General features: G+C 38.9%; 1 protein-coding gene across 1 annotated transcript; it reads left to right on the top strand.

Moving 5' to 3' along the window:
• The first annotated feature begins 12,331 nt into the window (after positions 1–12,331).
• LOC147847724 (homeobox-leucine zipper protein HDG2-like) lies at positions 12,332–16,663 on the top strand. Its single transcript, XM_087338891.1, has 11 exons — positions 12,332–12,557; positions 12,708–13,060; positions 13,156–13,273; positions 13,363–13,551; positions 13,657–14,139; positions 14,232–14,333; positions 14,474–14,683; positions 14,799–14,970; positions 15,070–15,353; positions 15,487–15,582; positions 15,670–16,663. The coding sequence occupies exons 1-11, from the start codon at positions 12,384–12,386 to the stop codon at positions 16,009–16,011; spliced, it is 2,523 nt and encodes an 840-aa protein (XP_087195017.1). The 5' UTR covers positions 12,332–12,383; the 3' UTR covers positions 16,012–16,663.

Raw genomic sequence — 16,663 nt, 5'->3', positions numbered from 1 at the left:
ATAAGGGAGAACTAAGGGTGGACAAAGCAACTTTAGGATTGACCTATTATAACATCGTGGTTCGCCTACATTTATTTTTTTACACGTAGATTTGTTTGTTATCATCTGTAACTTTTTGTTTTAAGGGACACCTAAATATTTACACAAATGTACATATGGACGTTTTAACTTTATACGACCCATTAGGTTACACTTTCCAAGTGGATGAGACAACCACGTCCTTCAATTGAAAAAGGATACGGGACTTAAACATTATGTGTGTGTTATGCGTAAGTATTGGTGCGTTTGTATGTGGTCCCTCGAGGTAGCAAATAGTGCATAGATGCAACTTTTTGGCACCCAAAGAGGCATAGAAAAATTTTCATGTATGAACGTTCTCTAAGGTATCTTCTCCATTGTCATGACATGCTAAGGCTACATGAGAAAAGTGCGCAAACTCAAGTTTAATACAAGTTAGAGTTATGTCAAAGAAATAGCAAGGAAGAGTTCAATGTAGATAAGAATCAAGTAAGCCAAAAAACATAATTCAATTGGTAAGAGCAAGCACTTAAAGTGATAGATGCAAGCCTTAGAACCTATTTGGCCAATGGAAGAGGGAAACCACGAGCTCATTGTTGTTCAGGGTCATTTTGGGATTTGAGGCAAAACCTTCGTCGAAGTTCAGTTTGGCACAAGGAAGCGAATCACGAGAGTGTGTAGGAGGACGGCAACATAAAGAGCCAATGTGGTTGTCAATTGTAGCTACTACATGGAAACTCAAGGATCTCCCATTGACACAATTTTTATTTGATATTTCATTTTATTTATTGCTTGGGGTTTATATTTTAAAAAGCGAGTCCTATCGTGAGTCAAAGCCAACTATTTTTAATCTTGATGTATTAAAGATTTTTTTTTGGATGAATTATGCAATTTGGTAGATTTTAAATTGTTGAAAGATTTGTATATGTTCGAGGATTGCTGTGGAACTTTCAGATTGAAAATACAAAACCTGACACGTAAATTGTTATTTTGCTAGGGTAGAATCTCAGTTAGAATTAAGAAATATTCATGCACCCTACCAAGCATACTTTTCTATTAAAGTGGAAAATTACGAGCAATGAGATTTGAACCGATATTTATGTGAATACAGTGCCCAACCATTGAAATGTGCCCATTTGAGATGAAGGTTGAGGAAGCATACTAACTCCTTTGTACTTGGGATGAACTGTGGCAAGAGGGGACATAAATGTAATTTAAAAGAAAGGAGGAGAAATTAAGAAGAAAGAGAGGAAAAGGATGAACTCATTTGTTGCAAAGGAGGAGGAGGAGCTCCCAAAGAAATACAACATTTGTTGGTGCAAGTTTGGTTGGCGATCAACATTCGATGCCTAAGCTAAAGCCACGTGGCATTGGCCACGTTACTATTAAACTTTTGTTTCCCTAAATACCCCTCACATACCAACATACCAATCACTTACACATAAACATTGAAATTTATATGCTACCTACACGTTGACATAATCATATTTACATAAATACACACATACTTACACATAAACACACGCACGTACGCACATATTTACATACCTATGTATGTGCATATGTGTTTGCACATATACATGCACACGCATACTCATCTAATTCATACATTTGAATACACATGCATATATTTAGCTTACATACATATACACATACATACTCGACATTCATAAACTTGTAATCTTACGTATACACGTATTCAAATGTATAAGTACAACACATACACATACATTAATCACATAAATAAACCACACATACGTACACATGCACATACTTCTATGGATTAGTATAAGCATATTCATTCACACGTACATGCACGTATATAAAGAAATACACGGTTCACTTACATGCTAGTTCATAAATAAACTACTCACGAATACACACACTCTTGCATACAAGTAAATACATACATAAGTATATACAAACTTGGATTCTATTAAGGACCTATCCCCACAATTTGTTAACCTGGCCTCGTCACCATATTCAATTCATATAATCGACGAATCCAATGGGTAGTTCATGGAGATAAAGGTTGTGTTTGTCTGGGCCAAATTTCACATTTATAGTTTTTCTATGAAGGGATTGTTCCCTTTGACATTAGGGTGGTCATATGGCCTGAAGCTCTAGAAATTATGATATATCCCCCTTTTCCCCGTATATTACTAAGTCTGGTACCCATGCTCATGTTGATGCCTCCATGGGTCGCGCAATGTATGGTGGATGCTTAACAATAGAAGTTTGAGGAGAAGAGGTTAAAAGGCTCTGAAAATGACTTTTATAGCTTGATTACAAAAAGGTTGTCCCCTTTCACATTTGGACGTCCATTAGACTTCAAGCTTTATAACTACTTTGTTGTGTTCTCCTTTCTCTCAGTCTCACAAATGGTCTTTGGTATTAATGCTAATCTCTTCGTTGGTCACACTAAATAAGACAATTACTTCACACTAACTACAATATTTGGGGGCATAAAGTTTAATCGTTACTACTGAGTCCCATGGTTCCCCTTCCTTAAGTTGACTAATCACAGGATCAAGGGCACCACTCTCAAATAGCAAAGTCCACATCATACTTCAACTCATAAAAACACTAAATTCTCTACCCCATGCAACCAAGAAGGTAGTTGGTATTCTAACGTAAAACCAATGTTAGCATGCATTACAAGTGTGAACATAGTCTTCAACGAACTTACAATGCTTTGACCAGTATTGATCTAGATAGGCTCCAAAATGTCAAGACATTGTTGTGCCATGACTATACTGAACAATGGTCATCCCGAAAGAATAGTAGAAAAATGCTTCAAAAGACCAAATATATGAGGTTCTTGTGATCGTTGTAAACAATGAACGTGTTAGAAGAAGCATCAAAGAGGTGGTTTCATTGCTCCAAAATCTCATAATAAATCTCCTAATTTATTTTTGCAGCTTCAAACTTTCACAAATGAAACGTGGTTGGATGCAACTACCCATAATCTCCTTTCCACAACACACTCCCATGCAAAATCAAACGTATCAACTTTGAGGATGAGAGTTCAATTGGATTACCATGGACGAAAAATGAGAGTAAATGTAAAAGCTCCCTTTAAATTTTAAAATGTCTTTATTATACAAGTTCAAATACCAAAAGAATTTGTACATCACACGTAAAACGTGATAACTACAAGTCTAGAATTTGTTTGAATGTTCATTGGATTCACAAATATACCCTCATGCGAGACTGTGTATCCTATAGTTCGACTTAATCATGATTGGAATTGAGTGTCTCTAGTTTGGCATAGAGCCATAATTGTATTAGAACTTGTGGAATGTGGACATTGTGTCCCTCTTAGATCTTTTGAGTAGACTAACATGTCATCCAAGCAAACAATGGTGAAGGTGTCAAAAAATTTCTAGAGAATATCATTTGTCACCTTTTTTTTTTATTATCGGTGCATTCATATATAAAAAAGGTATAATTGCTTATATGAAATGTCTATACCATTTGTGAAATATGATCTTCCATTCACCCCCAACTTGAATCAGAACAAGGTATGTAGGTCAAAGGTCTAGCTTTATAAAGTAGTTGACTCCGCTTAGATGCTCCAAAAGTCTTGAAACAAATGATTCTAGCATGTTTATTTTGAATGGGAACCTTATTTAATCCTCAATAATCCAAGAACAAACGAAGAGAACCATCTCTCCTCTCGATAAAGAAGATGACCACACCGATAAAATATCAAATTCTTCAAAATAATCCACTTGTTGATTTCTCATTGACATATCACTGAAGAACCTCAAAGCTCCGGTGGAGGGGAAACGAATGCCAACAACATAGATTCTAAGTGCTAGGATATAAGGCACATATGCCAAAACATCTTTAGATCATGGAGATCATTACTTTCCATGACCAATCAATGCAAGGACACCCAAATGCAAGGAACTTGTGGAACTTCACAACCTAATTCCACTACAACAACCAACCTGCACTTCATGGTTGCAAATCATATCGAATAATATATTTACTGCATGCATAAAGATCACGATCATTTAGGTTTCGGAGACATGGAGGTTATATTTTTTGTCTCATTATGGGCAATATGAATTCACTCATATATTGTAATCATGATTTGTCTCATAACCCAAATTTGGCATTTAGTATACATTAATATCTCTCTCTACAATTGCATGGGAAGGAAGTAAAATCGTTCAATTAAAGAAATCTAAATTAAAGCTTTGAGTGTCAAATGGATGAAAGATATGAAGAAATGGTTTGGAAAATGGGACGCCTCACATTTGCTTCATGATGCGTTAGTAGGTGCCTTCGTGAATGAGGTTTTTTTTGCAATGCAAATGTATCACAATTTGGGAAAGGCGTGGAGACACATTTTTCACATTGAATTACAAGTGTTGCACCAACCTACAAAACCATAATGTTGTCCAAATGGAGAAACGATGCAAATCGATACATGTTAGAGGCCACCCCTTTGTCCATTGTTCATACCATTCCTTTAATGCAACTTAACTCACTTTCTCGTCAATGCCATGCATGTTCTTGGGCACAAGTGAGAAAACTATGCATATATATTTTCCCAAAACAAATGCAGGAGTTGTAATATCACACTATGAGAAAACGTGTTGCATTTTACCGCATTCGAGTTAGTTTTCCACATCATTGTTGATTCGGTTCACACATTCATTTCACAATCACAAGATACACTCTCGATTGCAAGCTTTATGAAGGTGTCATATTTTATCTCTAAATATGACAATGATTAAAATGATTACACAATTTTACGACAACTATGCAAAAGTGATTAAATTTTGGTCTCATAGGTCATATTCAACCCCCCTTGGAAGATGATAATAAAACCCATCTATTTATCACCCATAATTTAATCACTCATCTTCTTTATGTACACTTAATATCCTTTATAATACCCCTATTAGTTCTTTACATAAGTGAGGCTCCAACAACTTACATGTCAAAAAATGTAGGTCAAGACAAGCAAATAACTTATTGTCTTTAATACAAATGTATTATGAGGGGTAGAAATAGATGAGCATACATTATGGAAACAATTGTTAGCTCACACTACAAAAGGACTTGAAAACAACATGACAATTATTAGACATGTAAAACGACCATGTAGCTCACTGTGCCAAATTAAAATCACCAGCATGCCAACGACAATGATCGAGTAGCTCATGAACATCAATACAACACAATAGGAGGCAACAAATCCCACATGGCATCTCAAAAATGACCCAAACAGGGTGATGATGACCCAAACTTGAAAGAACCATAAAAGAAAATTGAAGAACTATAAATGAAGATTGAAGAACTATAAATGAAGATCGCGCGATAACAATTGCAACAGTAACAACAAGCACAAGCCCGTGGATAGAAAGGAGGCGTGACGGCAATAATGGAGTGACAGAATGACAAGGAATGGCATATTGAGGGAGCAACCTTCATTTTAATTTTCAACCTAAAGCATACTTCCATATCAGAGAAAACATTGACGTGTTTGTCAAGATGTCGTTGTGAGACTATGATCAAACTAATCACAACCTTTGTACAACATAGGCATGTAATGCTATGACAACATTAACCCTCTAAAGCGGAACCCATTAGTTTAAATCCCATCCCATAGTATCGTTAGTGAAATAACACAATTAGTGACATTTGAACATGGGTGAATAGTTTAGTAAAAACAAGGCTTACCATTCCCTGTTGTTACTTAACCAACTTCATCTCCAACATATTTTTGAAATACAAGGATGTGAAGCATATTTTTATAGTTTTTCTATAAAAAATTGAGATTTATGCTTCAGTTTGTATCCTTGTGGAGACTTTATTTATTGTGATTTTTTTTAAGACACGTGCATCATGAGAAGTTTTAACATGAATTATACGGGCATTCCCCTGGTTGAGCATTTAAATCTATTTCTCCAACCAACGAACTCCATATGTATCCAATGTGTAGATGTGTGTTAACAACCTCTTTTGTGGACACTATGGATCTACGTTCTGATTTATGATTGGGAAATTGGTCAATTCACCTAGAAACAACGTGCTCATGTGTGGCTCAAGCCAATGTACCCTTACACATTTATCACGGCCCACTGATGTTGATATGCCAAAGTTAGATGTAATAACTACTCTCTCCCCCGAAATAATAAGGAACGAAAACAAAGCGCACATGTACACATGAGGATTTTGCCAAACTTAGGAATGGGAAGGTAGTATGTACATTATAAATGATTTTAGTAGTAATATGCTATTGCTAGGGGATAACCCTATCAAATTAGTTATTTGCTACATTTGGTTGAGAAAAGCACATAAATCTAGAAGAAAAGGATGGTGGTTTGGATCACTTGCCATTACTAGAGCAAACAGACATTTCAAATTATTGTGCCTATTAATTAAATCATATACATGCATGTGCATGCTCATATATACATTCATTTACACACATATGTGGGCTATACAAGAGTGACCTATCTCTGTTGAGTGAGAGAATTGAATGTAACACTCGTATGATATTGTGTAGCTTGCATACTTGCATTGGACACACCCAACATATATCCCTCGTATTGAGTAGTATTTCAAATATCTTTTTCCATCCTTAAGTTGCGTGTAATTGACATGGTTGCTTTCTTGAAAGAAATTGTATGTTGATTAGTTCTTTATTCAAAAGTTTGCATTTCATACAAGCTTTATCCATTTTATTTATTTATCTAGTAAGAGTTTGAGACGACAAAGAGACGATCCTATTGGTACATCTATTTACTCACATAGGACAAAGATGAGAGAAAGAGCTCGAAGATACATGAATTGACAAATTATTTGGTAGTTGAAGGCGAAAGTAAGGCTCGAATTGGCTGAAAATTTGAGGACATTTTTTCATATCTACCGGGGAAATACCATTGTCATATATTTTATATATTAGGCCATAAAATTCCCAAAAACATGCAAAATTAACTTATTTTGTCGACAATCACCTCCTACATGCTATTCTTTCGAGATGATGAATGCAAAATGTATCGTGAAACCATCACACCACCATATTTGATTGTCTTGAGAGGACAACTACGATGGACCTACATATCATGTGTTATGATTTGCCTGGATGACGTCATTTATATTCTTTGCAATCTTCTTCTTGATAAAAGGAAAAAAGAGAACCATGTCACAAAATGAAGATATTGGGCCATGCGTGATCTATAATGGGATAACCCATGAGAAATCCTCACGTCAAATATTATGATGGTGCACGCACATAATTTTAATGTAGAACGTAATGGTCTTCTCTAATTTACTAAAAAACATCAAATTGTGACTTAGACATCCACCACGTGATATAAACAAAACATCATTCTCTCAACTATGGTTTAAACACCCACTTTTTATCATCAATAGGTAAGGTATGTAGTGGTACTACCATGTTAACAATGTTAGCACTTAAGTGTTGTGGACACTAATTCATCAATGCTAATAACTCTGATAACATAACATGATCACTTATTGGATACGCTACTTCAATGACATCAACAAACTTATGTGATGTTGGCATCAAGACATCATCCAAACATTAATGGAACTTAGAAGTTCCAATCACTGTTACAGTAGTCTATTACGAATCAAAATGCTAATGATAAGCAATTAATATAAATGATGAGAAACAATATGGCTTGCAGGATGCTTAACCACACCAACCACCTTCAAGAGAAGGGCAAAGGGCAAGGGGCAAATGTAAAATATCATTGATTTTCCACACCACCGAATATTACCTTATATTATACACCCTAAATTTGAGATGAATGAACATGAAAGAACACATGGTTGCCTCATCAATTGAGTCTCAACTACATCTAGCTAGAGATGTATTGATGAAGGGGATAGTTAGTCCCCTTTATATGACCCAATTCCATAGGTTTTGATGCCACCATGTATAGGTCCTCATGGGTTTATCCCACCCTAACAATTGAAATTAGTTTTAGAATCGGTACCTAATGTTATGTTTATAACACAAGTGCTCGAACAAAACATCAATGTTAGGAGGAATTTGATATGAGATTCTAGATTGGAATAATAACTCGATAAAAGTGGCTTAGGTGGTTAACTCAAGATGTGGCAGTGATGAAATTGAATGTTATTAAGGTAGCAACCCTTATGGTGGTTATAGAGCAAAGCCACCAACCCCCCATCATAGCGCAATATGTGACGTGTTATTGTAACTACTATGAGTGTCATGATGATCGATTCATCATCGTAAGGTCTCCAACCATGGGATCCAAGGGTAATAACGGTAATTTAGCAAGGCCAAACTCTATACATTTGTTTGTATTGTTTTATTCACACCCCAATTGCTCTTTCTTTGATAAGATGTATACACAATGTGTTTTTTTACATGACGCATTTACAAGTAGATTGCATTAATTATTCTCTTATTGGTACAATATGGTGCATGCTCACATCTACCATTTGAGAAATATATATTATTATTGTCCTTGATAGTCAATTATCATATATGAGATTGAAACAAAAGCATGCTCACATGTTATGGATGGATTTAAGAAGCGACTCCCAATGTTCAATAATTGTAGTTTTGGTGATCAAGAGTACACATAGTGAATGTGCGAGAATTTTGTTTAGGGATTGGAGTAGATTAATGATACACGGGAAGTAAACTCGAATATTGTCAAAGGCAAAGCATTCTAAGAGAGTGTAATAGGCAGACTCAGTGGTGGTGTGGGAGACACCAATATACAATTGCAAATAAGAAAAAAATCCAAACATGTACGCTTGGGAAGCGTTTACAAACAAGAGACATTTAAAAGAAATGCTCAAGTGCTGAATTGGATATAAGAGATAACTTAAGCAATTCCAAGAGGATGAACAAACTCATTGTTAGAGAAGGCCCAATTTGTGGACGTCTCCTTAGGATGATTGGTGCCTCTTTCATGAGACCCACACTTTAGTGTTTGCGTGCTACCATCAGAACGTGTTTATTGCAAACACCTTTATTAAGTGGCACCTACATTTTTCCTATTTCAATAACAACTCACGCCATGATGTTTGATGAGGAACTATTTTTAAGATGCGTGGTTCATTTGGAAAACAAGATGCAATAGATCCAAGAGCGAGCACTCATTGAGGTGAAAGATCTTGAAATTGGCAAATGGACAATCACCTAGTTGCATAAATGTTGGATCTCAATGAGTGGTTGCGGTCTTTTGATGTGCAATAAGATGTTATAGTCTCCTTCCAAGGCCAATGTCAAAGAGGGAGAGATCAATCCAGAGTCTCAACAAGACAAGGAGAACATGAAAGCTTTGTTAACTAGCAACATTGAGATGAGACATTTGAAAATTTGATAACGAACTGGATTTGATTTCACACTACATTAAGTGGAACCAAACACAAACAACTTGGTCTTGGATGAGTTAAAGGATGCATTAACATGAGATGGTGGGGCAAAAGCAACGAGAGGGAGAGGGAGATGTAAACAAGAGTGAAAGAGATATGGAGAGATGTAAAAAGAAGAGGGGGAGAGACATACATATATACTTGTATGTGTGCAATTATGTCCCTTCCTAGAGATATACAATTAAATGGGAACAATACAATATAGAGATCAGAGTGTAGCTTCGGACAGCTTGGCTCATCTTTGGGGTGTGTGGCGCCCTTTAGATAAACCACTCACCCTTGCAAATATCTAGCGTTCGACGATCGCAACAAGGCGGGTACATAATCCACTATGATAGAGTGGCATATCAAGATTGTATGGAATCATCACCTCCCATTTTATTTGTTTTATTTTGAGTTTTTTCATCTTACACATTAAATCGAAATCAAAACGAATAGGGGTGTGCCACTTGCAAAAGGATCGAGAGAGGCACAAAACGAAGAGAAGATGTGTCCGGTTCGGAGCGAGTGTGAAATGAATGCGATGCGAGGGACGACCCTTTCTTTTGGAGAAAGGGAAAGGTTGGGGGGGGTGGGGCTACACACACACACAAACACACACACCCGATCTCACTTACACGTCCACTTCAAGAGAGATCCTCAAAAAGGCAAGAGTTGGTGGCTAATGAATGTAGGCAGGCATGGGACGCAACGTACACACAAACACACATACATACATAGTACACATGGATGCATGCATACATAATACATACATAGCACACATGCATACATACGTGCATAACATATAGCATGCAGACATACATAGCATTACGTATAATATTGTGTAATTGTGTATGTACATATATGACTTACGTACAAACACAGTAGCGTACACGTGTGTAGTTATATTATTATTATAATTATATATTTCTTTACTTATCGGGAAAAAGGCATTATTACGAGCTGACAAGGAAGAAGAAAAGGGCAAAAAAAGGGAAAAAGAAAAAAGAAAAAAGGGAAAAAGAAAAAAGAAAAAAGAAAAAAGAAAAAAGAAAAAAGAAAAAAGGAAAAAGAAAAAAGAAAAAAGGGAAAAAGAAAAAAGAAAAAAGAAAAAAGAAAAAAGAAAAAAGAAAAAAGAAAAAAGAAAAAAGAAAAAAGAAAAAAGAAAAAAGAAAAAAGAAAAAAGAAAAAAGAAAAAAGAAAAAAGAAAAAAGAAAAAAGAAAAAAGAAAAAAGAAAAAAGAAAAAAGAAAAAAGAAAAAAGAAAAAAGAAAAAAGAAAAAAGAAAAAAGAAAAAAGAAAAAAGAAAAAAGAAAAAAAGGAAGAGAAAAAAGAAAAAGAAGAAAGAGGAAAAAGTGGAAAAGGAAGAAAAGAAAGAAGGAAAAAATAGAAAATAAGGAAAACTTAAAAGCTAAAAAAATAAAAGAAATAAGAAGAAAGAAGAAAATAAAGAAAGAGGGAAAAACGAAGCAAGAAAGAAAAGAAAAAAGAAGAAAGAGAAAAAAAGAAAAAAGGAAGAAGAAGAAGAAGAAGAAGAAGAAGAAAAAAAGGAACAAAAAAGCTCAAAAAAAGAAATAAAAAAAATAAAAAGAAAAAAGGAAAGAGAAGAAAGAAGAAAATCATTATTGTTGTTGAAAGAGTGAGTATAGATGATGAAAATCGAGGAGCGGATTTGGCGGGCGGGGCCCGCCGAACCACCGTCATCTTCTCTTCTTCAGAATATATGGCCGCCGGCACTCAGCCTCCTTCCTACGTTCCAACCAAACCCTAACCCTAACCCTAACTCTAACCCTAACCCTAAAGAAGAAGGCGAAGAAGAAGAAGTATAGAAGAAGAAGAAGTATAGGGGGGGCGGGGCTTTGGATCCTGCCTTTTCAGCAATAAACCGCCAGAGTTAGTGCCAGTTTTTAGCAGCCATACTATAATACTACCCTACCTACACACAGAAGCAGAGAGAGAGAGAGAGAGAGAGGCAGAAAAACTGATAGAGAGTGAATGTGCACCGCCCGATCCCATGCAGCATCCAACGGCCCAGATGAAGGCCACCCCCCCTCTCCCTCTCTCTCTCTCTTCTCTCTCTCTCTCTCATTCTCATTCATTTAGTCGCTATCAGACTCTCTCTCTCTAGACCCCACATCTCTCTCTCTCTCTCTCTCTCTCTCTCTTGCCCTGTGTCAGAGGTTCCCATCCCTCCTTCCTGTCTCTTCCCCCTCAGAGAAAGAGAGAGAGAGAGAGAGAGAGAGAGAGAGAGAGAGTTCTTTTATGAGCCCTCTCTCCTCTCTCTTCTTCCTTTTCCGCCATAGCTGTCCACCTTCCATATCTTCCCCCCTTTCCTCCTCTTAGCTTTTCATTAACTCTCTCACTCAGACCTGCAAGCTAGCTACTCTCTCAGCCACACTGTGAGGCACAGACAGACAGACAGACAGACAGACAGACAGAAGAAGAAGAAGACACAGCAAATGCCAATCCTCCATTCCATTCCATTGCACTCCATTCCATCCCCCTTCCTCTTCCTTCCTCTCTTCTAATTTGGTCTAACTAGAACTCTGTCTGATGAAGGGTGTGGGGTGGGGGGGAGGAGAGACATAAGAGATATATAGAAAAAGATTTCTCAGACACACAGATTTCTGCTCCCATGATATATGCACATTATCAACACTCATGCTAATGCCAATCCTCCATCTTCTGTTCTCTCTCTCTCTCTCCTGTGATCCCTTGAGAAGGTAGATAATTCCTTCTGTTTTAATATACAGACTCAAGCTTTCCTGCTCTGCTTCTTCATCCCACAGAAGAAAAAAAAAACGCATCGGAAAAGCAGATTTTTTGTTTTCTGCCTCCGTGATCTCTGTGGGGTGCAAGAAGCTCTGCACTTTTCTTTTCCTTTCCTTTTCTTCTTCTGACCCAACCTTAAAAATCAAGATAAGAAATATAAGAGAAAAAGAAAGTAAAGATAGAAAGAAATCATCAGGTTTAGATGAGATGTCGCCTGGAGGGGAAACAGTAACCCTAACCAGCAACTTTGGATCTATGGGGGGAGGATTTGGCGGCTATGGAAGCATGCTCTCTTCCATGCCTCCCAGGCTCATGACGAGCTTGCCCAAACAGCATCACCTCTACAACAACCATCCATCATCAAATCTGTCTCTTGCTCCGGTAAGTAACTCTTCCATTGCTTACACACCCATTCCATGGCCGCTTCAGCCATGGATTCTCAAGAATCTCTGTTTTTCTTTGGCTTCCATCAGTAAGAAATACTGGATTATCTACCTAATTTACCTGGCCTGCCTGTCTGTTTTTGTGTAGCTTGGAGACGTAGACGCTTTTCAGTACGACCTGCCGCCGAGTGGAGGTGAAGGAGGAGGGTTCTATTTTCTTGGCGATGGCGGCTCCTCCTCCGGTCAGACGGTGGAGAATAACGAGATGATTGCGCTGATGACGCGAAGGGAGCAGAATCAGAACCTGCAGCAACTGAAGGAAGAGGAATCGGATGATAAATTCAGCAGCGACAACCCGGAGGGGGGCGGCTCGGGTGATGAGCTTCTGCAGGATGGCGATGGCGCTGGTGCAGGCGATGAGGATGAAGATGATGCCAGTGGCCGTCCGAAGAAGAAGCGCTACCATCGCCACACACTCCATCAGATCAACGAAATGGAGAGGTATATCTGATCTACTTTCCAAATAGTGAAAATGCAGATATGGCAATGCAACAGAATTCATGGACCTTGTGTGCCGCAATATGTTTTTTTTGCAGGTTCTTCAAGGAATGCCCCCACCCAGACGAGAAGCAGAGACAGGAACTTGGCAGGGAGCTGAAGCTTTCGACCAGGCAGATCAAGTTTTGGTTCCAGAACAAGCGGACCAAGATGAAGGTACGTTGCCTGCCGCCATCTGTACAGCTTTTGTTGTCTAATCTTACCCATGGCTAATGCTTCTTCTCTTTGTCTGACTGTTTCTGCAGGTTCACCATGAACGTCATGACAATGGTGTCCTTAGGTCAGATAACGAGAAGCTCAAGGCTGAAAACTTTGCACTTCGTGATGCGGTGAGGAATCTCGCTTGCCCTAATTGTGGTGGACCTGCAAACCTGACAGAGATGTCGTTTGACGAACAGCAGCTGAGGATCGAGAACGTGAGGCTACGAGAGGAGGTAATGGAGTTATTCATCTTCATCTGTTCCACTGCATTCTGCGAGAAAACCAAATTCTTTGGCTGATTGTTAATTTTAGCTCATTCTTCTTCTAAACTGTTGCAGATTGACCGGATCACAGCTATGGCAGCCAAGTACATCGGGCGGCAAGGTGGAATGAATGAAATGTCTCCCTCAAGATCTCATGCCAGTGGATTAGACGTTCTCCAAGGGTCCACTGCATTGCCTCCACCACAACCAGCTGATCATAATCAGCTTTTCGAATCTGCATCCAATAGTATCATTGGAGTTACAGATCTCGCTGCCACTGCTAGATCATTCCCTCTAACTGAAGTCGAGAAACCTCTTGTTGTGGAGCTGGCAGTGGCCTCCATGGAAGAATTGTTACAGGTTTCTCAGGCAGGAGAGCCTCTCTGGACGTATGACCCTAACAATCCTTCTTCTGAGAGCATTGACCATGATGTGTATCTGCAGAGATTTCAGAGAGGCATTGGTCCCACTCCTGTTGGCCTTAAACCTGACACTTCAAGGCACACAGGGTTGGTTATCATGAACTCTAAGTCATTGATCGAGAGTTTTATGGATGTGGTGAGCTTCATTCATAGATGTCACAAATGATCTTCATGGATGTGATGCCCTTTGGATAATATGTATTTAACTGTTTATTGTTTATGGTGCAGAATCGCTGGGCAGAAATGTTTCCTTCTATCATTTCAAGGGCTGAAGCTCTGGAAATGCTTTCGACTGGAGTTGCTGGATCCTATGATGGAGCTATCCAACTGGTATGCCAATTATGCAATACATCTTGTGTGCAGAGATGTTTATACGCTAAATGATCTTTCGGTTAAATGTTTACGTCGTCTGAACTGTTGCATTATTATCCCTGCTTGACTGATATGGTCCAGCTTCCATACATTTGCAGATGTATGCTGAATTTCAAGTTTCTTCGCCCCTTGTGCCCACTCGAGAATTCTACTTCTTGCGCTACTGCAAGCGTGTGGATCATTTGTGGGTGATTGTGGATGTATCTGTTGATAGTCTTAGAGCAAATCCAAATTCTCCGACCCCACTTCGGTGTAGAAGGCGCCCTTCTGGATGCATTATTGAGGAAATGCCGAGTGGATATTCCAAGGTATGTTTAAATCAACCCCTCTCAAGTTTAGGTTGTGGATTCTCCAAGGCTAATAGGAAAGAGAAGTTATACTTTGCCCAATGTGAGAAAAAATGCATCCTTGTGTGATTACCAGGTGTCTTGGGTGGAACATACTGAGGCGCCTACTTCAGCTGTTCATGGATTGTATAAATTGCTCGTCAATTCTGGCATGGCATTCGGTGCAGTGCGTTGGCTATGTTCATTACAAAGGCAGTGTGAAAGGATTGCTAGTGTGCTTGCTAATGTCCCACCAAGAGATATGAGTGGTGAGAGAGAATGGTTGTGTCTTGAATTTATAATGCTTGTATGTTGGATTTATACTGTTGTTACCATCAAGTTTCTGTACTGAAAGCTTGAATCTGCAGTAATTCCGAATCCGGAAGGTCGCAGAAGCATGCTGAAGCTGGCCGAGAGAATGACCAACAATTTCTGCAGTGGAGTGAGTGCATCAACCTCCCATACATGGGTGACCTTGGCAGGTAGCAACAATGGTGGGGGTGCAGACGATGTGCGAGTGCTCATCCGCAAGAGTGTGGATGATCCCGGGAGGCCACCGGGCATTGTGCTGAGTGCCGCCACTTCCCTCTGGTTGCCAGTACCCCCTGCCCAGGTCTTTAACTTCCTTCGAGATGAACGCTTCCGAACCGAGGTATACCGTCCGGAGCTCAATCTCTCAAAATAATAACCTACAAACTGGTCTATTTTACAATCTGTTTATTTATTGGCATACTGTAAAGACTCCCTGGAACTAATCTCTCTTTATTCTCTTGTGGCAAATTTAGTGGGATATCCTCTCCAATACTGGTGTGGTCGAAGAAATGTTCCACTTAGCCAAAGGCCAAGACCCCGGCAACTCCGTCTCTCTCTTGAGAGTAAATGTAAGCTGCCTGCAATTCATTCCACTGTTATATGGCTTAAATCAACCAGCTTTCTCGATCGATGACTAACAATATATGTCAATGCAGCCTATTTCGGCAAATCAAAGCAACATGCTCATTCTTCAGGAGTGCTGTACAGATGAGGCATGCTCTCTTGTGGTCTATGCCCCCGTCGACATTGCGGCCATGAGTACAGTCTTGAATGGGGGGGATCCTGATTCTGTTGCCCTCTTGCCCTCTGGTTTTGCCATCCTCCCAGACGGTCCGCCCCGTGCAGGAACATCCAATGCCGGAGGCTCGTTGCTCACCGTAGCATTTCAAATTCTGGTAGACCATGTACCCACGGCGAGATTGTCTCTGGGATCGGTGGCTACTGTGAACAAGCTCATCTCCAACACGGTGGTTCGGATCAGAAGTGCCCTGGCCTGAATGTTGGTTGGGATCATTATTTGATCACCACATGCTGGCGGAGCAGAACTTCTAATGGGAGCTGGAAGTCTGATATTAATTTTTTTTTGTGCGTTTTGCCATCACAAAAACTCAAAGGAGACACTACTACTACTACTACTACTTCTACTTCTACTACTACTATATGCTAGATATGGCCTCCTCATCTATCATGCACATCCATTATTAGTATCATCAGTTTTTTGAGGGGAAATCAACATATTTTCAAGCAAAACTGACATATGTTGATATCTCCCTCAAAGACCCACCCATCAAATCATGATAGTTACGGAGGCCATTTTGATTCATCTTCTTTGTTGGGCAGCAAATTAGGGTTTGTCAGTAGAGAAAAAGAAAGAATGAACAAACAGTCAAGAACGCACCACTACCCCCCCCCAATCCCCCCCCCCCAAATCTCTGTAGTGGTTCGGGCATTGACTGTAGCTAATTTAATTTTGTTTTGTCGTTTTCTCTACATACTTTTGTTTTTTCACTTTCACTTTCTCTACATATATATGTAATTATGGGTTTTCCCATACATATTTCTGTGTCAGAACCTTTTTGCTGCCCTCTGCCTTGCTTCTTGTTGGACATGCCCTTTTTTTTGTTTTACTTAATGAAGAAGAAAGTTACA

Source organism: Azolla caroliniana, unplaced genomic scaffold, assembly GCF_043228905.1.
Source record: "Azolla caroliniana isolate FFs.n. ecotype wild unplaced genomic scaffold, voAzoCaro1.0.p SCAF_731, whole genome shotgun sequence".
NCBI classification, from domain to species: Eukaryota; Viridiplantae; Streptophyta; class Polypodiopsida; order Salviniales; family Salviniaceae; genus Azolla; species Azolla caroliniana.
This window is presented reverse-complemented; position numbering and strand designations above follow the sequence as displayed.